Raw genomic sequence first — 24,497 nt, forward strand, 5'->3', positions numbered from 1 at the left:
GGACCACTTAACTGGTAAGGGATGTATTACAGGTAAGTAGGGACGTATTACAGGTAAATAGGTACGTATCACAGGTAAGTAGGGATGTATTACAGGTAAATAGGAGCTCAGTCAGGGACCACTCAACTGGTTAGGGACGTATTACAGGTAAATAGGAGTTAGTCAGGGTCCACTCAACTGGCTAGGGACGTATTACAGGTAAATAGGAGCTCAGTCAGGGACTACTCAACTGGCTAGGGTCGTATTACAGGTAAATAGGAGCTCAGTCAGGGACCACTCAACTGGCTAGGGATGTATTACAGGTAAATAGGAGCTCAGACAGGGACCACTCAACTGGTTAGGGACGTATTACAGGTAAATAGGAGCTCAGACAGGGACCACTCAACTGGTTAGGGACGTATTACAGGTAAATAGGAGTTAGTCAGGGTCCACTCAACTGGCTAGGGACGTATTACAGGTAAATAGGAGCTCAGTCAGGGACTACTCAACTGGCTAGGGACGTATTACAGGTAAATAGGAGCTCAGTCAGGGACCACTCAACTGGCTAGGGATGTATTACAGGTAAATAGGAGCTCATACAGGGACCACTCAACTGGTTAGGGACGTATTACAGGTAAATAGGAGCTCAGACAGGGACCACTCAACTGGTTAGGGACGTATTACAGGTAAATAGGAGCTCAGTCAGGGACCACTCAACTGGTTAGGGATGTATTACAGGTAAATAGGAGCTCAGACAGGGACCACTCAACTGGTTAGGGACGTATTACAGGTAAATAGGAGCTCAGTCAGGGACCACTCAACTGGTTAGGGATGTATTACAGGTAAATAGGAGCTCAGACAGGGACCACTCAACTGGTTAGGGACGTATTAAAGGTAAATAGGAGCTCAGTCAGGGACCACTCAACTTGTTAGGGACGTATTACAGGTAAGTAGGAGCTCAGTCAGGGACCACTCAACTGGTTAGGGACGTATTAACAGGTAAATAGGAGCTCAACCAGGGACCACTCAACTGGCTAGGGACGTATTACAGGTAAATAGGAGTTAGTCAGGGACCACTCAACTGGCTAGGGACGTATTAACAGGTAAATAGGAGCTCAGTCAGGGACCACTCAACTGGCTAGGGACGTATTATAGGTAAATAAGAGTTAGTCAGGGACCACTCAACTGGCTAGGGACGTATTACAGGTAAATAGGAGCTCAGTCAGGGACCACTCAACTGGCTAGGGATGTATTACAGGTAAGTAGGAGCTCAGTCAGGGGCCACTCAACTGGCTAGGGTCGTATTACCGGTAAATAGGAGTTAGTCAGGGACCACTCAACTGGCTAGGGACGTATTACAGGTAAATAGGAGCTCAGTCAGGGACCACTCAACTGGCTAGGGACGTATTACAGGTAAATAGGAGCTCAGTCAGGGACTACTCAATTAGCTAGGGACGTATTACAGGTAAATAGGAGCTCAGTCAGGGACTACTCAACTGGTTAGGGACGTATTACAGGTAAATAGGAGCTCAGACAGGGACCACTCAACTGGCTAGGGACGTATTACAGGTAAATAGGAGCTCAGTCAGGGACCACTCAACTGGCTAGGGACGTATTACAGGTAAATAGGAGCTCAGTCAGGGACCACTCAACTGGCTAGGGACGTATTACAGGTAAATAGGAGCTCAGTCAGGGACCACTCAACTGGTTAGGGACGTATTAACAGGTAAATAGGAGCTCAGTCAGGGACCACTCAACTGGCTAGGGTCGTATTACCGGTAAATAGGAGTTAGTCAGGGACCACTCAACTGGCTAGGGATGTATTACAGGTAAATAGGAGCTCAGTCAGGGACCACTCAACTGGCTAGGGACGTATTTCAGGTAAATGGGAGCTCAGTCAGGGACCACTCAACTGGCTAGGGACGTATTACAGGTAAATACATGTACTGTAAAATCACTAATTTTCTTGGGGTTTAATTTTTGTGGTTTTCATGGTATGAAGAGACCTACAAATTTATGTCCCCCATGAAATGTATTTTTTCACAGATTTTACTACTCAATGATTCTTCATCTACGAAATTAAATCTCATTTTTTTTCTTCAAACCAAGAAAATTTGACCCCTCGAAAATATGTGGTTTTACAGTAGGAGCTCAGTAACTTAATACTGTAGAATAACAAATTTTCGTGGGCATAAAATTTCGTTGTTTTGTCATGAAAAAAAGTTTTGTGGGCATATAATTTCGTTGTTTTGAAAGAAACCCTATTCAATATATATATAATCATATAAAATTTCGTGTGGGATTTAATTTCGTTGTATATTGTTAACAACGAAATAAACGAAATTTAATCCCCTACGAATATTTGTGCTTTTACAGTAGTACAGTCAAATCTCATTATCTGCAATTTATTAAGGTACTTATAAGCTCACTGCTCAGTGAACTTACCTTACTAGTATAAGAAACTATAGTCAGACGTTTGACTCATTTATCTGCGACGGCGTCAGTCCAAATATCTAGCCCAGCAGAATCTCAACAGAGTTTAGGAGATATATATACTCTGTGCTTTCATACTAGATTTAAAAGTAAAGACTGAAGCAATAATAATGAAAAACAGGAAAGATGAGTTAATTTTACAATAAAACAAGTTCTTAGTTTGGAGTGTTGCTAAAATGCAGAACGGAAAACAGAACGGAACAGAAAAACGAAAAATTTATGTCAAGCAAATAACCTTGGTACAATATAAATCAGATAATATGATTTATGATGTGACAGTTGGGGCGCAGTTATACTCAAAAACAGACTTGAAACATTGATCAGCTACTTAAACATCAAGTCACACTAAACATTCGACTAGCTGTGACGTCATATGACGTAATGGAGCTCATAGGGGCTTAGGAGACAGCTGAGCATCTATTTGAAACTTAGACCTTGTGCAATTTTTGACGAAAGTCTTTGTAGAGTATATTTTTGTTGCCTTTAAGATTTTTACAAGCAGAAGTTTTATTTAACATTGTATTTAATTATTTATTCGCCATAATCGCATGGAATCCTGGTAGCAAAGGAATTCTAGGAAGGTTTCACACAAAAATATGCCTGACGCATGTACAGATTTCATTCCGAATTTTCTTCATTACTACACGTTAGTCGATTGAGCTCACTTCATGATGGTCCTTTGCGAAGCTGGCATTGCTCGCTATAAAACCAATATTCTTGATATAAAAGCCACATCTAATAAAAATTTATCATAAACTATATTTTCATGAATCATGCACACCCTAAGAACTGGCAAGTATACATGCGATGGTCTATAAAATACATACTAACTAGACTCAAATCCTGATTATCCATATGAATTTTTTAACGTTTCTTAAAAATCATTTTTTAAAAAGAAAGTTCATTCATAGAAAAGATATTGTCTTGAAATAGGCAGAAGGATAACAAGACTAAAAGTATATGTAAAAACATTTATTTGTAAACACAAAAATAACTAGTTATGACATTCAGATTATGTAAGCAGTGGTGAATCCCGGTAGGGGGATGGCAGTTTGGAGTGGGGTAGGGGAACAAAGCTTCTCCAAAAATTGGATCAATTAAATTTTATGTACATATTTGGACACAAAAGGGGAGGGGCAGAAAAAGGAACTAAAATGTTTTACGAGTCATTCATCCCCCCCCCATCACACACATACATGAACCACATATTTAATTAACAAACCTTAAACTTCAGTGAATGTAAAGATGCTACATTAAATATACCACAGAAAAGTTTTACAACTTTATCTATCCAGAATTTTAATATATTAGAAGCCACTCTATTTCGTATAAAATTTTAAGAACCAGTGGTACATTATAGGTGTTTACCTGAGCATGCCAGAAAGGTTTTCTCTAATTGTAATCTTATTAAGAAGAATTTTTTTTATATTTTATTTCTCTAAGGCCTTACCATAGTAAATCTAAGATATAAAATATATTTGCCCCCCCCCACTTTTTTCCAGACAATACTTTTTATTATAGAAATGTTCATTGAACATTGGTCATGTTCATTGAACATTGGCCCCAATGGGTATTACAAAAAAGGGAAATCTGTTATAGAACAGAATGGCCAAAGTTACTGAGGTGAGCGATGTGGCCCATGGGCCTCTTGTTTTATCCCAGGGCCTTGGTGAAGAGAAAAACCACACAATGGCATATTTAAACAAAAATCATAGGAGATTCTTTTTATCAAATCTTTAACACAAACTTGTCAACATTTTAAACTGTTTTATGTATGAATTAATTCTCCTTATTTAATACTTCATCACATGTACACAAAAACCACTGTGATCTCACAACAGTGGGATATGAAATATTATTATACCTCATAATTTTTTAATATTTTTTGCGTTAGCGTAATGATGAAAAATAAAGTGGAGTCCTATATAAAAACAGCTATTGTAAAACATTGCCGATTGTGGTTTATGAAACAAGATGTAAAACATGGGATAAAAAGAATCTCACATGATTTGTAGTTGAATATGATTTTTATCCAACTAGTTGTGTGTTTATATTCCCTCGCCAAGGCTCGGGGATGTAAACCACACATCTCATTGGATAAAAATCATATTCAACTACATATCATGGGAGATCCTATATTTACTCAAACACTTCAGTAAATCATTGCATCGCAAACTTTATTTACAAATAACATTAAACTTTATTTACAAACAACTCTATTATATGTTCAAAGTGGGTTGTCATAGCAACAAAAAAAAATACCGATTTCTTTTGATAATTTAATAAACAATACCACAATTTCATATCATGCGAAAAATAAAATAAAAAAGAAATACAATGGTAATAATTAAAAGGGCGGGGGTCTTTCTTACTCCTCTCAGAGATTAGTTCTGAAGTGTTTAACTATGATAAATATTTCTATTGATTTGTGTGTATGAGTCCCATGATTTCTTGTATTCTCATTTCTGTAGCTGTTTGTATTCTGTGGAATGGTTCTTGTCTGAGAGATTGCTGGTATGAGTATAGAGCAGCCTGGAGGTTCACTGTCACCTGTTGACAGATCCCTAGAATCTGCCACGATATTCCTTTTTGTTGTGGACGAATGTACATCCCCTGATCATGATGGACCAGGTTCTGTAGATCTTTTAGAGCTGTTTGTGCTCTCAGTTGGTCTACATGTCTATAACACAAGACCTCTAACATGTGCAAGAAAACGTAGAATGGGATAGATAATGCAGGGGATTTACTCTGTAACCCAGACTGTTGTTCTGGCACTAATTCATTAATGTAACAGACTGTATCTTCAAGAAAAATATTCACAGCATGTCTCATCCTTGTAGACCAGGACTGTCCCCCTATGAACTCCCTCAACATGTACCATACTGCACCTTTAGCTAAATCGTTCATATACATTACATACGGCTGTGCTAACATGACCTTTGCAATCTCTATAACTGATATAGCTTCTTTATATCTAAGCGTCTTGTAGTAAAACATTGCAATAAACAACATATCAGAAATACCACCAAACTTGGAGGCTAATTTCAGCATATAACTGGATGCTTTGTTAGCCAGATACACCTGTTTGTTTTCAACTGAGGTAGTATTTACCTTGTCAATGAGTGGTGCAAAAAGTGTTAAAAGGTTGTATATCATAAAAGCAGTGGTCTGGAGTACATTTGCTGTAAGCCTCTTAAGCATGAGAACCTGGTACTGAGTCAGGGGTAAAATTATCAATTTTTCTGCTTTATTGAAGAAACTCATACATGAGTATAGATATGATGATGGTGTATAAGCTGAATACAACTCACAGAACAGATTTAATTCAAAAGAAAACCTGGAGAGCAGCATGTGTTGATCTGTATCAACAGATTGTCTTGGATTTTGAAGGACACTTGTAATACTGGACCTGATACTTGGAATGTGAAGCAGTACTGATACTAAACGCTTCTCATACAATTCATGAAGCCTAAGGAATAAATCCTTTTGTGCTTCACCATGAATTTTACTCAGAAACATGTTGTTTTCTGGAATAAAAAAGTTAGGACAGACCCCCTCATACACCCATTTAAGGATAAGCTTAAAACAGACCCAGAAACACTCCAGGAGATTTTGAGGACACCAATGAGGTATTGTGTTTTGTTGAATCACCCAGAAAACTGCTGTCTTAATGTGGTAGGAACACAGTAATTTATCCTCATCTCTTAATCCATGATTAATAGACTCTTTTAAGAACAATTTAAGCAGACCATAGGTCAAGAATTGGCAATGGTTCATTGAGTATACAAGTTTTTGTTCTGCCAAAGAGAAGGAGATTCTCCATTCGTTGTCTGTATGCTTGCCTAGTTTGTGTCCTATTGCTACAAAGTGGCATCCACTTCTGACTATGTCATCAGCAATATAAGGTGGGGGCCACAACTGACATCTATCTATCCATTTGGAGGCAGGAGGAGGCCAGAAATCACAGGCAAAACATTTGGCAAAGTCATACTCTTCTCCCCCCAAAACACCACTACCACACGGACCATGTTCAGTGGAATTGGGTATAACAAATGAACATGTGATTTGTCTGTTTTTGGAACTGGAAATATAGAGTCTGTCATTTATTCTCAAACATGCATATTTTACACTTTTCATGCGTGTTGGTGTCAGTAGTTCAAGTAAAGCAAATCCTGGTGGGCTATTAGAACAATCACAGAGAATCAGTGTTTTCCTACTTAAGTCAATATAATTCTGAACTTGTTCTAAGTCCCATATAACGATGTGGTCATTTGGCCAAATCATTGTGTCCAAATCTGAGCCCTCTAGCCTGAATCCTTCTCTGCGACTCCCACTGTCCATGAACATGTCTGCTCCTATTACTTGATTCATTATCATCTCCTTGAAGTCTGTCAGCTCTCTCCTCATAATTACTGTCTGTGAGGATCCCACTATGACACAGAGTTCCACAAACACTGACTCTGACAGATGCCGTATATAACCAAGTCCCTGAACAAAATAATTGTGTGTGTATTGTGTAAAAATATTTGACATGGGCATTAACATGAGCAAAAAATGTAATATTATACATGTATTACATTTTGAATGATTAAAGATATTGCAATGTTATTTAACCTTTTTTAACTGTTTAAGTTTCGCTTTTTAAATCCAAGTTATATTGAGTTTATCAAGTGATGTACATATAATCTCAATTAGGTCAAAATCTTGCAGGTCATTGTTTTTATTGTACAACACCTCAATAAATACATAATTCTATAATGATTTTTAAGATTTGAAGATATCTGTATTGATTAAATAAAAACAGAAGTTTGACTTTTTACTTACAGCCATTTGTAGGAAGACATTTAAATATAATAGTTCCTGTCATATGAAGACTATATAAGTAGAAGTGGAAAATTCCTATTAAACTTCGATCTAGTTCACAAACTATAATTAGAAGTGGAAAATCCCTTTTGTAATATTTAGTTTATGAATAAAATAAATGTGCACGACTGTATGAATTCAATAATACATGTATCTTTGTTTGAAATTTGTTTTGAATATTAGATATATCTAATTGCACTTGTATGATGTTTAAGCCATGAACACAGGCAAAAGCTTACATGTACATGTATGTGTTATATGTAAGAACACATCTAAGACATAGTTCATACTATTACACAACTGTGTTTCAAGGTGGTCAAGAGGACATTGGCTATGGTAATCAAAAGGAATGTATTTTTAGCAATAGATAAACATTGAAGCTCATGGATATATCAAAGTAATTTGGAAATCCTCACCCACTTATTCTTTAATAAGTACATGTATATTACCGGTACTCACAGGGTGTTGCTAGAATGCGGAATGGAAAACATAAAATTTATGTCAAGCAAGTAACTTGTGTACGAATTATAAATCAGATATAAAACTAATAATCTTGATATAAAAGCCACATCTAATAAAAATTTATCATAAACTACATTTTCATGAATCATGCACACCCTCAGAACTGGCAAGTGTGACTACATGCGATGGTCTATAAAACACATACTAACTTAACTCTAATCCTGAGTATCCATATGAATTTTTTAATGTTTCGTACATATTATTTTTTTTAAAAAGAAAGTTCATTCATAAAAAAATATGTCTTGAAATAGGCAGAAGAATAACAAGACTTAAAGTATATGTATATATTAATTACATATATTTGTAAAGATAAAAATAACTAGTTATGACATTAAGATTATGTAAGCAGTGGCGAATGTAGGAAGGGAGTGGTAATTTGGAGTTGGGGTAGGGGAACAAAGCTTCACCGAAAATTGATCAATTAAATTTTATGTACGTAAGGGGAGGGGCGGAAAATGTTTACGGGGTGATTCATCTTCCCTTCCCCCCCCCCCCCCACCCCCCTACCCACACACACACACCACACGTACCACATATAAACAAACTTAGACTTCATTGAATGTAAAGATGCTGCATTAAATATACAACAGAAAAGTTTTACAACTTTATCCATCAGTTTTAGAATCTTAATATATGGGTAGGAAGCAACTTTATTTTGTATAGAATTGCCAGAAAGGTTTTCTATAATTGTAATCTTATCAATAAGAATTTTTTTTATATTTTATTTCTCTAAGACCTAACCATAGTAAATCTAAGATATGAAATATATTTGTCTCCCCCCCCCCCCTTTTCCAGACATAACATTTCATATACTATAGAAATGTTCATTGAACATGGGTCCCAATGGGTATTACAAAAAAGGGAAATCTGTTAAAGAACAGAATGGCTTGGGGATGTAGCCTGTACGAAAGTTCGAGGCGGAATAGGCACGGCTTGGGCACGGCTAAGACACGGAATACGCACGGGTTTTTAAAAAGCCACATGGGTTCTGCATGTCCAAGACACGGACACGGCTTCCGTGTCTGAAAGTGAGGAATCCTTACTCACAGAAACCCATGTGGAGGTACGGAATCCGTGTCCCAGGGAGACAGTTTTTAACACGGGTGGGTTTTTATTAAAACTATTTACTAGTATTTATATCTCATGGCTTTTTACTGAGCATGGTCAATCATAACTTCCTTTATTTGAATATTAAATTGGGGAGATCCATGGTCATGAGCTAAGAATGTGTCTTTTTGCTCTAGTTAAAGGATATTAAACTAATAGATGTCATTTGGAATTGTATTTATGTCAGTCTGGGATAATTTCTTCACTTTTGAACTAAATGCGGTAAGTGTGATCTAGAATAAATCTTAACATTTTCATGATCTTCCTGTATTGCAATATTGACAATGAACATGATGAAATAGTTTAGGTTTATTTGAATGACTTAAGTTGGACTTTCACTAATCCTTTATAGTATATATTTTATGTGACATCACTGTGCTATCTAGTGAAAGATTTATTAAAACTAAATTCTTTCTCAGATTGTGCAAACTTAGCTACTAGATTAAATTACAATTGAATATTGTACATTATTATGAAAATCTTAATTAAAAACAAGCATGGATTGTAACTGATAAAGTTAATCTTTAACAGAAAGTAAATGGACACATTCATATAAGATTTTTAACTTTTAAAATTCTAAAATTAAGCATTAATGTAAAGCAATGTGAAGTTATAGTTTGGTTTCAGTCACCATTTTGGAATCCACAGTTACATCAGGGGGTTCTCTAAAGGCCTAACCAAGTCAAAGTGGAAGGAAGTTCTTTGGCAGTTTTTTAACCTTAACAGTTCAGTGCTTTAGCAGTTCTTAGACAGTTTACTAGCCTTCTCCTCTGTTGGTGGCAGAAGGTTTTTGTCATACTGATCATTAGGCAGTTTTTCTTAGCAGTCCACAATTTAAGCAGTACCTAGCCAGTTCATTAGCAGTAACTTAGCAGTTGCTTAGCAGTATCTTAGCAGTCAATAGGATGGTTAAGGACATCTGCTTAAAAACTGCTAAACAACTGCTAAAGGTTTTTTCCTTTGCTGTACTTATATGGAAATGACTTCACATACATATAAATAGAAAAATTTATTAACTGCTTAAAAACTGGTAAAAAGATGCAATATAAGCACTATTCTTGTCTACTTATAAGAAGATAACACCACCCATATATGAATACAAAAATGCAATGATTTATTGAAAAAATAACATCACTGATGGGAATTTAACTTAGTAGTGAGATATAGATCAGGTATGAATTGTAAATAAGTCCTTTCATCAAGTCCATTTTCTTGCATAAATGAGTGGCAACTTTAGAGCTTTGTTGATACAGTGGACTAATCTACAGATCCCTCTATCAGTAGCTTTTATCTGCAAATATTTTGAATTTATATAGAACAAATAAATAAAATACATACAGATTATATCTTTTATAATTATAGTTATCCAAAATGAGAGGGGATGTATTACATGTTCATATATATCACAAGCCCATGCACTTACCATATTTTCTGAAGCATTATTATTATACCCCCTGCAAACGAAGTTTGGGGGGTATATAGGAATCACCTTGTCCGTCTGTTCATCTGTCTGTCTAGCTGTCCGTCTCTCTGTGCAATCGTTTCCAGTCCATATCTTTCTTACAGAGGGGCATTAGAATCTACTACTCCACACAAAAATTGCCCATGACCTAAGGGTGTGCAATGACCTTGACCCAAGGTCATTTGAGGAAGTTCAAGGTCACTGGAAGAAAAATTTCATAATTTGTGTCCGGTCCATATCTTTCTTATGGATAAACTTGGTAGGTTCTCATTTCACACAAAGATTGCACATGACCTAAGGGTGTGTCATGACCTTGAACCAAGGTCATTTGGGCAACTTCAAGGTCACTGGAAGAAAAAATTCATAATTCGTGTCTGGTCCATATCTTTCTGATGGATAAACTTGGTAGGTTCTCATTTCACACAAAGATTGCCCATGACCTAAGGGTGTGTCATGACCTTGACCCAAGGTCATTTGGGGAAGTTCAAGGTCACTAGGAGAAAAATTTCTTAATTCCTGTTTGAAACATATCTTTATTATGGAAAAACTTACTTCTGAAAAACCCAGCGGGGGATATTTTGTCCCGTTTGGACAGTTCTAGTTACTTTAGTGCCAACAAATCTTTTAAAATTTTTCCTATCACCCAATTCCATTGTTGCTGCACGCATGCATGATACATTTAAACTGATTTTTAAAATAATTATCCCATCTCATGGAATTAATTCAGCTACACTGTTACTAAGTAATGTTCACAACCAATCCAATGTGGTGATGACAGATAATTGTATTTCCCAAAGCATATTTAACTTCTTCACTGTATGGATAAATCTATATTATTCCATACCATCACAAACATCTTCACAATTTGTAATTTTGAACTGGTGTGGAAAACGTGCACAAATCTTGACTGGCTTTCCTCATTGGATACACCCCTAGTTTCAACCAACCAATGGGGACACAGCACTGGTTGTTTATGTAACTAGAGGACTGCATTTGCAAGATGATGGGATAAAGATTAGAAGCTCATGCTTTTTATAAAATGAAGCCTCAATTGATCATAAACTACTGTACAGTTCAAGTAAGATTAACTCGTTGGATAAAACTCAAAACCAACTATACATATCATGTGAGATCCCATATTTACTCAATAAATCATTGCATCACAAACTTTATTTATTAACAACAAACTTAATTTGCAAAAAAAACTTCTTTATATGTTCATAGTGGGTTGTCATAGAAACAAAAATAAATTCCCATTTCTTTTGATAATAAACAATACCACAATTTCATATCATACGAAAAATAAAATAAAAAAATACAATGGTAATAAGTGAAAGGGCGGGGGTCTTTCTTACTCCTCTCAAAGAAAAGTTCTGAAGTGCATACTTAACTATGACAGGTGACAATTGTAATATATCTTATTGATTTCTGTGCATGAGTCCCATGATTTCTTGTATTCTCATCAATGTTGCAGTTTGAATATTGTGATGTTTTTCTTGTCTGAGAGATTGTATGTAGGAGTACAGAGCAGACTGGAGGTTCCTTGTCACCTGTTGACAGATCCCCAGAATCTGCCATGATATTTCTCTTTGATGTGGACGAATGTACACCCCCTGGTGGACCAGGTCCTGTAGGTCATTAAGAGCTGTTTGTGCTCTCACTGGGTCTATGTGTCTGTAACACAAGACCTCTAACATGTGTAACAGAACATAGAATGGGATAGATGATTCAGGGAATTCACTCTGTAACCCAGACTGTTGTTCTGGCACTAATTCATTAATGTAACAAAATGTAATTAGAAGAATAATATCCACAGCATGTCTCATCTTTGTAGACCAGAACTGTCCCCCTAAGGACTCCATCAACATGTACATGTACCAATCTACAACTTTAGCCATATCGTTGATATACAGTGGTACATGCGGCTGTGCTAATATGGCCTTTGTCATCTCTATAACTGATATAGCTTCTTTATATCTAAGTGTCTTGTAGTAAAACATTACAATAAACAACATATCAGAAATACACCCAAATTTGGATGCTAATTTCAGCATATAACTGGATGCTTTGTTAGCCAGATACACTTGTTTGTTTTCAACTGAGGTAGTATTAACCTTGAGTGGCGCAAAAAGTGTTAAAAGGTTGTATGACATAAAAGCAGTGCTCTGGAGTGCACATGCTGTAAAACTCCGTAACACAAGAACCTGGTACTGGGTCAGGGGTAAAATTATCAATTTTTCTGCTGCATTGAAGAACCTCATACATCGTTGTAGGTCTGGTATCTGTGTATTATTTGAATACAACTCATAGAATAGATCTAATTCAAAAACAATCCTGAAGAACAGCATGTGTTTATCTGTATCAACAGATTGTCTTGGATCTTGAAGGACACTTGTAATACTGGACCTGATACTTGGAATGTGAAGCAGTACTGATACTAAACCCTTCTTATACAATTCATGAAGCCTAATGAATAAATCCTTTTGTGCTTTACCATGGATATTACTCAGAAACATGTTGTTTTCTGGAATAAAAAAGTTTGGACATACCCCCTCATATACCCATTTAAGGATAAGCTTATAACAGACCCAGAAACATTCCAGGAGATTTTGAGGACACCAATGAGGTATTGTATTTTGTTGAATCACACAAAAAACTGCCGTCTTCATTTGATAGGAACACAGTAATTTATCCTCATCGATTAATCCATGATTAATAGACTCTTTTAAGAACAATTTAAGCAGACCATAGGTTAATAATTGGCAATGGTTCATTGAGTAGACAAGTTTTTGTTCTGCCAAAGAGAAGGAAATTCTCCATTCTTTGTCTGTGTGCTTTCCTAGTTTGTTCCCTATTGCTACAAAGTGGCATCCATTTCTGACTATGTCATCAACAACATAAGACAGGGGCCATGAGTGGCATCTGTCTATCCATTTGGAGGCAGGAGGAGGCCAGAAATCACAGGCAAAACATTGGGCACAGTCATACTCTCTTCCCTGGAAAACACCACTAAAACACGGACCATGTTCAGTAGCATTTAATGGCTCAACAGCTGAACAAGTTATCTGTCTGTATTTGGAACTGAATATATAGAGTCTGTCATTTAATCTCATACATGCATTCATTACATTTTCCTCGTGTGTTGGTGTCAGTAGTTCAAGTAAAACAAATCCTGGTGGGCTATCAGAACAATCACAGAGAATCAGTGTTTTTCTACTTAAGTCATAATTCTGGGCCTGATCTAAGTCCCATATAACGATGTGGTCAATTGGCCAAATCATTTTGTCCACATCTGACCCCTGTAGTCTGAATCCTTCTCTGTGACTCCCACTGTCCATGAACATATCTTCTTTTCCTAATTTTATTACTTGATTCCTTATCATTTCCTTGAAGTCCATCATCTCTCTCCTCATGATTACTGTCTCTGAGGACCCCATGTGACACAGTTTCACAAACACAGACTCTGACAGATGCTGTATACCCAGGTCCCTGGACAAAATATAAGTGTGTGTATTGTGTAAAAATTCATTTTATAATTTTTAAATGTTTAAGTTTGACACTTTAAATCCAAGTTATATTGAGTTAAGTGATGTATATTAGGTCTAAATCTTGCAGGTCATTGTTTTTATTGCATGTACAACACCTCAATAAATACATAATTCTATAATGATTTTTAAACATTTGAAGAATTCTGTATTGATTAAATAAAGATAAAAGTTAATTTTTTTTACTTACAGCCATTTGTAGGAAGACATTTTAATACATGTATTAAAGTTCCTGTCACTATGAAGACTATAAATTATAATTAGAAGTGGAAAATTTCTATTGTACTTCCAGTTCACAGACTATAAATAGAAGTGGAAAATCCCTTTTGTAATTTTCAGTTTATGAATAAAATAAATGCATGTGCATGACTGTATGAATTCAATAATACATGTATCTTTGTTTGATATTTGTATTGAATATTAGATATCTAATTGCACTTGAGCCATGAACACAGGCAAAAGCTTACATGTATGTGTTACATGTAAAAACACATCTAAGACATAGTTCATACTATTACATAACTGTGTTTCAAGGTGGTCAATAGGACAGGCTATGGTAATCAAAAGGAGTGTATTTTCTAGCAATAGATAAACATTGAAGCTCATGGATATATCAAAGTAATTTGGAAATCCCCACCCACTTATTCTTTAATAAGTTCATGATGTATAATTACCGGTACTCACAGGGTGTTGCTAGACATTTGGAATGCAAAATGGAAAATTTATGTCAAGCAGATAACTTGTGTACGAATTATAAGTCAGATATAAAAGCAATCTTCTTGATATAAAAGCCACATCTAATAAAAATTTATCATAAACTATATTTTCATGAATTATGCATGCATGCACACCCTCAGAACTGGCAATTAAGTGTACTTGCGATGGTCTATAAAATACATATTAATTAAACTCAAATCCTGAGTATCCATATGAACGTTTCCGACAAATTATTTTTTCTAAAAAGAAAGTTCATTGAATGTAAAGGTACTACCTTAAATTTACCACAAAAAATTTACAATTTTATAATCCATCCAGAATTTTTATATAATAGGAGGTGATTCTAATTTGTTTAAAATTTAAACAACCAGCGTTACATTAGAGGTGTTTATCCCACAGTAGGGATTTTTTTTACATCTAATTTCTCTTACCATAGTTCATCTAAGATATCAAATATATTTGATTAATTGCCCCCCCCCCCAACTTCTTTCTAGACATAAAGTTTAACTATATGTCACAGTCGCACTATATTTGTAAATGTTACTCCATAAATAACAAAACAGCTGTTGTGGGTTCTTTTCTTTATCTATATTTCAATTACTTTCTTGATGATATAATAATCACAATTAACAAGGTGACCTGTAAAATAAATGAATACACTCATACTCTAACACTCACACATTTAATTATTTTAGAATACTTTAACTGTTCCGATTCAATAATCTTGAATTAGATAATTAATTGATAAGATATTTAATATATTCAGAGCAACGGTGGTAAATTAATTCTTACCGAATAGACAGGTTTAATTTGTCATCATTATTAAATGAAATGACTATGAATCTGGAGAGGAGATAAACTCTTCCTTTCTCCTGGTTGTCTTAGGGTGGAGTGAGTTATTAAGGGTGTTTGGCGCCAAGCATGCGTATTGGGTACCAAACTAGTAAAACCACTCACGCACTTCTCACACTGAAATATCAACCAATCATACACCTTCAAACCTCACCCATTCTGACACAGACACCTTTGACCTTTCACACTCTCAAACTAACCAATGAGCATTCAACCCCATGAATATCAATGAATGACTTTATGAATGACTGAACACATAGTAAATTCCAGAGTACTGTAATTCACTATGCTGTATAATAGATGAAAATGAGGATGATGGTAATGAAATTATTAATATATTATGTCACAAATTATTAATGAATAAATTATATAGTATTTATTATAATAATAATTTATTCACCCTGTGACATATACTATAGAAATGTTCATTGAACCACCCCCCCCCCCATTCTTAGTGAATGTAATATAATAGTAAGTTAGAGTAAAAAATAGTACTGAAAGGTGTTGGAGTTGAAACTTATCCACCTTGCGAATAAGCAATTGTCTTTTCTTTCTCATCCGTCAAATGTTTTTCAGGTAAGTTTAAATCCCCCCTTTCAAATTCAATTAGAACTTCGTCACTGACAGCAATTTTTGAGAGTAAAAAACTGAACATGCCTACGTCAACTTGTACTGGGGTATTTAATAGTGGGCAATTGAATATGTGATTGTATAAGATATGTATGTATCCTTTATGATAGATTATGTGTATTTTAATTCCCATTCATCCATAATCCTTTAGATTTTTCTTTTATGTCTGTATTGTATGTTAATGGACTAATCCGTGTATTAGTCAAGTGAGCTAATCCCCACTCCGAAAGCTAATTCTCAATTATCTGTAATTATCTCATTTTTTCTACCATTGTATCAGTATAATAAAACAGTTAAAAAGTATATCATTAAGGGAGTTAAAAATTATCAAGATTCCAGTTCCCCAATGCCAGAACTATTTCCCGAGGCGCAGTAATAGTAATAGTCCTAGACGCGGTGAACTGGTATCTTGCTAACTTCTTCAATGATATACTTTAACAATAATAATAATTTTCCATTCGTTCAGCTTTCCATTCCACCTTTTAGCAACACCCCCTAGATGACATTTAAATAACTCACATGATACACTGTGAAAACACTTTGATATTTGAAATATATGGCATGCCAAATTCACAAAAATGAGCTAAACCTAGTTTCACAATTGATAAACTAGGTTTATTGACTGTAAACTTCATCTGTAAAACTATATTTAACGGTTGTTACCTATAGTTTACGAATGCTAATCTAAGTTTATCTGTCTGTAATAAAACATTAACAATAGATTTTGTTGATAAACATAGATTCACGTCTGTAAACTATAGTTTAAGATCGTTAACTATAGTTAAGAGTTGTAAACGATAGTTTACAAATCGTGAAACTGTATTTATCAGATAATCTATGTTTTGCAATCGCAAATGATTGTTTTCGGTGTTAAGTATAGTTTACGGTTGTGAAACATATATTATCACGTTAGCTATGGTTTACAGATGTGAAATATAGATTAACATTGTTAACTATAGTTTACAGTCCGTAAACTATAGTTTACAACCGATAAACCTAGTTTATCAATTGTGAAACTATGATTAGCTCATTTTTGTGAATTTGGCGTGCCATAGAAATATTTTTCCATTATGCTGACATTCAGAACCTGATGTATATTTTATGTCTGTATTTCAGAATGATACAGCAGTCTTTCATTGATATGGAGAACATGTTTGAACTGTTGGATGAAAGTCAAGAGGTAATTTAAAAACTTTTTTCAGCTTCAGTTTCAGTTTTACAATGTGGTTTTTTTTATCAGAACAATTTCTTATTCAGAGAGGTAGTAGACGAGGAGATCCTGTTGCTCCCTAGTTATTTCTCTTATTTGCTATTAATCCTGGCTATTCTTATCAAACAATACAGAATTATAACAGGTATACTAGTAATTGAAAAAGAAATCAGAATCTCCCAATATGCAGATACCTCCCTTGCCCTTGATGGTTCACCAAAATCTTTGCTGCTCTTGACACTTCTTCCTTAGATTTATCGGCTCTGACAACTAAGTGAATTATTCAACATGTTGACACTGTCACAGTATAATAGTCAGACGCTTGGCTTGCAGAGATGCAATATCAGATTTGATGATATTAAATTTATTTTCTTCATAATGCAGATTAGAGATATCCCTGATGCTAAGAATATTGCTGTTACCAATGGTAAAATAGAATTCAGAAATGTCAACTTCCATTATGAAGAAAGGTAAATATATTACACTAAACTATTATTGGGCAGCTATGTTTTCGATATCATTACACAATAGATTAAGTATAATTAATCCTTCATGATAGTTCTTCAACAGACTGAAAAAGAGTGATTGTTTGACTGTGTCTGGTCAATTTGAACCCTGCTTTATTCGGTCCATGGTGTAAGACCCCAGGCTGTAATTGTGACATTTTGTTAAAAACTACAATCTTTATTAGTTTCTGAGTCACTGAGTTGACCTATTAATATATCAATTTCAAAAAGATCTTTAGAAATTGTTTTTCATGTTCGATGCCATAAAAGCCTTTTATTTTTTTTCTTTTGCCAGTAAAAAGATTCTTAAGGATGTTTCCTTTGTGGTTCCAGCCGGACAGACTTTTGCACTGGTATGTACATTTGGCTTCTTCATGAGTTATATACTGTAAAAGCACAAATGTTCGTAGGGGATAAAATTTCGTTGCTAACAATTATCTGCGAAACTAAATCCCACATGAAATTTTATATGACTACATATTGATTAATAGGGTTAGTTTCAAAACTACAAAATTAAATGCCCATGAAATTATTTGTGATGACATATCAACGAAATTTTAACCCCAGGAAAATTTGTGCTTCTACAGTATAGCCATTTTCTTGTCATTAATTGCTCAAAATAACTTCCAGTCCAGAACAAATGAATTGTTTTCAGCCAAACCTGTTACAAGGTATATCTCAGAGATATTCTTTGTAAATTCATGAAATAAGATCTCTGTAGATACATATTGGTACTCTCATTAATATTTATTATAACTGGATTTATAAAAATTACTTTCTCAAATACAGTATAACCTGTCTAATCCGTATGGCATGTAATCTGAAATTTTGTCTATTATGACTATACCTCTAAGTCCCTTTGAGTAAAATAAATTCAACCGTTTGAAATGTTGTCTACTTTAAAATTTTATCTTTAACCATGAAAAAATTTTAGTCCCCCTGAGTAAATTAAATTATTCAAAATGTCTAATCCAAGTTGTAGTGTACGTTATCTAGCCAATATCTTTGGAACAACTGGTGTCCATATTAGTCAAGTCATGTTTTACTTTACTGTCAGTTTCCCTGTCTTATCCATCCCTTTTTGTCTAGAACCAGTGGTGCCAGATAAGACAAGTTTCACTGTACTTTGGATTTTTCTTGTAGGTGGTCACTCAGTAAAGTGATATGGGTTCTACTTTCACTTTCACTTTCTCTCTGTAGGTGGGTCACTCGGGTAGTGGGAAGAGCACCATTATCAGGCTCCTGTTCCGGTTCTATGATGTTGTGTCAGGGAGGATTCTTATAGATGGACAGGACATTTCATTGGTATGTTTTAACTGAAATGTCAAATTATTCTGTTGTTTGTTTAATTTGTTGATTTATTTTCTGCTTCACATTAGAACAGTTTTAAACACAATTAAATTTAAAACAATCAAACTTTACTTTCTCTCATTAGGACCAAGACTTCTATAGAAATTTGACAAGATTTCAGTAGAAGTTTAAACATGTGTATTTTGATATTGAAGGTCAAGCAAGAATCTCTCCGACAGCAAATTGGTGTTGTGCCCCAGGATACTGTGTTGTTTAACGCTGATATCCGCTATAACATCCGATATGGAAATGTGGATGCGGATGTCAAGCAGGTGGAGGAAGCGGCAGATAACGCGGATATACACGAGAGAATTCTGTCTTTTCCTGATGGTGAGAATTGATTCCAGACATTAAGATTATTGCAAGAACAACCTGACAATGTATCGGTGTATTGAAGTAATTCACCAATATGCTGAATACACTTTTGGGATATTCTTATAAGACAATAGGGGGGCTTATGGGTTTCCTCATAGCAAGTGCTCTGCAGCAATAAATATTTCTTATGTACGTCCTATATCACTAAACCTTTATTTCTTAATGTATATATATATGTACATTAATGCTCCGTATGTTTCAGTTTAAATTAACATTATCCTACCCTCTCATTTTGATTAGTGATGTGTATATTATTGGTTTCAAACTTAGTTTTTCAGCATTTAAAATACATGAAAAATAAGTTAAATTATGATAAATACATGCATAATAGCCATTATACATTACCTGAAACATCTTGATGAATATGCAAGTCTTTAACACCTACCTCAGCTCCCTGCCAAAATTACCAAGAATGTACCACAGGGGCCAGTAACATACTGTATTTGATTTAACGTAATCACTATATATATATATATATACAAACAAGAGGCCCATGGGCCACATCGCTCACCCGAGCATTGTGGCTAGGAAAAAGTAGAAATTGGTTTACTATTGAAAAGTTTAAATCCAAAAGTTTGCCCCGCCATACCCCCTGGGGTCATGATTTGAACAAACTTGAATATATACTACCTGAGGATGCATCCATATAAATATGAGCAATTATGGGTTTGTTGTTCTTGAGAAGAAGATTTTTAAAGAATTTTCCTATATATTTCTATATAAAAGTTTGGTCGGCCATTGTGGCCACGCCCAACCCCCTGGGGACATGATTTGAACAAATTTGAATCTACACTACCTGGGGATGCTTCTATATAAATATGAGCAATTATGGGTTTGTTGTTCTTGAGAAGAAGATTTTTAAAGAATTTTCCTATAAATTTCTATATAAAACTTTGGTCGGCCATTGTGGCCCCGCCCTACCCCCGGGGGTCATGATTTGAACAAACTTGAATCTACACTACCTGGGGATGCTTCTGTAGTAATTTGAGCAATTATGGGTTTGTTGTTCTTGAGAAGAAGATTTTTAAAGAATTTTCCTATAAATTTCTATATAAAACTTTGGTCGGCCATTGTGGCCCCGCCCTTCCCCCGGGGGACATGATTTGTTCAAACTTAAATCTACACTACCTGAGGATGTTTCTCCATAAGTTTCATCTTTCCTGGCACAGTGGTTCTTGAGAAGAAGATTTTTAAAACATACCACCAAATTTTCACTAATTATCTCCCCTTGAATGAAGGCGTCGCCCTTCATTTGAACAAACTTGAATCCCCTTCACCCAAGGATGCTTTGTGGCAAGTTTGGTTGAAATTGGCCCAGCGGTTCTTGAGAAGAAATTGAAAATGTGAAAAGTTTACAGACAGACGGACAGACAGACGGACGCCGGACAAAATGTGATCAGAAAAGCTCACTTGAGCCTTCAGCTCAGGTGAGCTAAAAAGGACTTTTGTATACATATAGTGATTATCGGTACGTAAAATCAAATACAGTATGTTACAGGCCCCTGTGGAATGTACATGTATTATGCTCTCTTAGTCAGTTTCATTTCAAACAGAATTTAATAAGATTTTTAAGCCAAAGTGATATAAATTGTGAGGCTGCCTATATTATTCTTCACCTTTTCTACAGGCTACAACACAGTGGTGGGGGAACGAGGACTGAAACTGAGTGGGGGAGAGAAACAGAGGGTGGCCATAGCCAGGACTATACTGAAGAACCCTCAGATTGTACTGTTAGATGAGGTCAGTATTATTTTTGTCTGATTTTCCTAAATGGACTCTTTTGTTGGTGAAGAAATATTGGAGACCTATCTTTACATTGTATAACACAAAAATTACGTAAGGGTTAATGTACAAGTAGTGCTCCATTCCTTAAAAGTAATGGAGCCAATGCACCGAATGGGCCGAGGCCCATTACTTTTACGGAATGTAGCGCTACGAGTATATTAACCAGCGTAAAATCTGCCTTTTTAGCTCCCCTGAGCCGAAGGCTCAAGTGAGCTTTTCTGATCACATTTTGTCCGGCGTCCGTCTGTCCGTCTAGCTGTCCGTCTGTCTTTCTGTAAACTTTTCACATTTTCAACTTCTTCTCAAGAACCGCTGGGCAATTTCAACCAAACTTGCCACAAAGCATCCTTGGGTGAAGGGGATTCAAGTTTGTTCAAATGAAGGACCACGCCCTCATTCAAGGGGAGATAATTGGCAATTAATGAAAATTTGGTGGCATGTTTTAAAAATCTTCTTCTCAAGAACCACTGTGCCAGGAAAGATGAAAATTATGGGGAATCATCCTCAGGTAGTGTAGATTCAAGTTTGTTCAAATCATGACCCCCGGGGGTAGGGCGGGGCCAAAATGGCCATCCAAAGTTTTACATAGAAATATATAGGAAAATTCTTTAAAAATCTTCTTCTTAAGAATGACCAAGCCATAATTCATCATATTTATATGGAAGCATCCTCGGGTAGTGTAGATTCAAGTTTGTTCAAATCATGACCCCCGGGGGTAGGGCGGGGCCAAGATGGCCGACCAAAGTTTTACATAGAAATATGTAGGAAAATTCTTTAAAAATCTTCTCAAGAATGACCAAGCCATAATTCATCATATTTATATGGAAGCATCCTCAGGTAGTGTAGATTCAAGTTTGTTCAAATCATGACCCCCGGGGGTAGGGCGGGGCCAAAATGGCCATCCAAAGTTTTACATAGAAATATGTAGGAAAATTCTTTAAAAATCTTCTTCTCAAGAATGACCAAGCCATAATTCATCATATTTATATGGAAGCATCCTCAGGTAGTGTAGATTCAAGTTTGTTCAAATCATGACCCCCGGGGGTAGGGCGGGGCCAAAATGGCCATCCAAAGTTTTACATAGAAATATATAGGAAAATTCTTTAAAAATCTTCTTCTCAAGAATGACCAAGCCATAATTCATCATATTTATATGGAAGCATCCTCAGGTAGTGTAGATTCAAGTTTGTTCAAATCATGACCCCCGGGGGTAGGGCGGGGCCAAAATGGCCATCCAAAGTTTTACATAGAAATATGTAGGAAAATTCTTTAAAAATCTTCTTCTCAAGAATGACCAAGCCATAATTCATCATATTTATATGGAAGCATCCTCAGGTAGTGTAGATTCAAGTTTGTTCAAATCATGACCCCCGGGGGTAGGGCGGGGCCAAAATGGCCATCCAAAGTTTTACATAGAAATATATAGGAAAATTCTTTAAAAATCTTCTTCTCAAGAATGACCAAGCCATAATTCATCATATTTATATGGAAGCATCCTCAGGTAGTGTAGATTCAAGTTTGTTCAAATCATGACCCCCGGGGGTAGGGCGGGGCCAAAATGGCCGACCAAAGTTTTACATAGAAATATATAGGAAAATTCTTTTAAAATCTTCTTTTCTAAGATAGAAAATCCATGATTGTTCATGGGATTACTTTTGGATTTTACCTTTTCAATAATAAACCAATTTATACTTTGCCTAGCCACAGTGCTTAGGTGAGCGATGTGGCCCATGGGCCTCTTGTTTATGCTTTTATTATAATTGTTTTTTATTATTAAAAAAAGAATATTTATATGATACTCTGTAAATAGACCTTATATATTAATAGTATTTATTTTTTGTATACTATAGAAAGTAAGGCAAAAAAAAGTGTACTAAAGTTATTCTAATCCAATGTTTCTGAACAGTTTCGATAGCTCAGTGAAATGAGTACCCGACTACAATGCAGAGAGTACCGGGTTCGTTTCTTACCATGAGCAATAAAATTTTCATAATGTGAAAATCAACTCTAACATTTTCTAAAACTTTTCTCTAAAATGTTCTTAAAGTTCTTTCCTTGGTAGAGGCATGTAAAGGAGAATAAGACCATAAGAAATTCCGTTTTCAATGAAATTTGCAACTCTCCACTCCTTAAAAGTAATGGAGCACTCAAACAAAAGAATGATGTCACAGGTGGATTTTACCAAACAAACCAGCATGTGAACCTTAAGCTGACATAGGAAATTTTGTTTTCACAAATTGAAGCCACCATCATGGCTACTAATGGAAAAGAAAATTTGTTAATGTTTCTGTGCGATCTTTGTTTTTATTTGGTTTTGTAGGCAACCTCCGCGTTGGACACTAAGACTGAACGTAACATACAGACCTCTCTAGAGAGAGTGTGTGAGAACAGAACTACCATCATAGTGGCCCACCGACTCTCTACCATCATACACGCTCATCAGATACTGGTGATGAAAGAGGGCGTCATTGTAGAAAGGGGAACGTAAGTATAAGCATACACGCTCATCAGATACTGGTGATGAAAGAGGGCGTCATTGTAGAGAAAGGAACATAAGTATATGTAGAAAGAGGAAGGATTATCATGTTATCATGCACAAGCTCACAGATTATAGAACATGAATTAAAGAAAGGATTGTTGTCAAAAGGGGAACATAATTAAGTGTTTAGAAAAAGGGATCAATTTAATGCATAAATGGTTATTTTCAAACTTTCTAACTTTTGCTATGACAGATTTTTGTTTTAAAAAAAGAAACTGTGATTTTCAGCAGGTTGATTAAATCAGGGATATGTTACACTTCACTATATGTACAAATTGTTGTATTCTGGTGAAAAAAATAGCATGTAAAACAAGTTTTAACCTATTAGTGCTGTACACTCCTATAAACCTTGCCTTTATCAAACATTTCTCTTTCCAGTCATGACCAACTTCTACAAGTGAATGGTTTCTATGCGGACATGTGGCATCAACAGCTCACGAAGAAAGAGGAAGCCGGCAATGATAAACACAATGGAACAGAGGACGCAGGAAGTATAAATAATGACGCTGACGCCTCCTAATCCAGGAGTGGGGATTTATTCTGTCTTTCAGGGTCAGATTTT

General features: G+C 35.5%; 2 protein-coding genes across 2 annotated transcripts in view; both read left to right on the top strand.

Moving 5' to 3' along the window:
- Positions 1–24,465, top strand: LOC134228810 (ATP-binding cassette sub-family B member 6-like). Its single transcript, XM_062710504.1, has 9 exons — positions 1–32; positions 17,287–17,350; positions 17,765–17,850; positions 18,182–18,239; positions 19,087–19,191; positions 19,392–19,566; positions 21,239–21,351; positions 23,717–23,880; positions 24,314–24,465. The coding sequence occupies exons 1-9, from the start codon at positions 22–24 to the stop codon at positions 24,453–24,455; spliced, it is 918 nt and encodes a 305-aa protein (XP_062566488.1). The 5' UTR covers positions 1–21; the 3' UTR covers positions 24,456–24,465.
- Positions 1–24,497, top strand: part of LOC134228821 (ATP-binding cassette sub-family B member 6-like) — a gene marked incomplete at its 5' end in the record, with an annotated part of 60,790 nt that overhangs the window by 34,205 nt on the left and 2,088 nt on the right. The window lies entirely within an intron of this gene.

The sequence above is a fragment of the Saccostrea cucullata genome, unplaced genomic scaffold (assembly GCF_032062105.1).
Source record: "Saccostrea cucullata isolate Sc308-1 unplaced genomic scaffold, CSIRO_AGI_Scuc_v1 ctg566, whole genome shotgun sequence".
In the NCBI taxonomy this organism is placed as follows: Eukaryota; Metazoa; Mollusca; class Bivalvia; order Ostreida; family Ostreidae; genus Saccostrea; species Saccostrea cuccullata.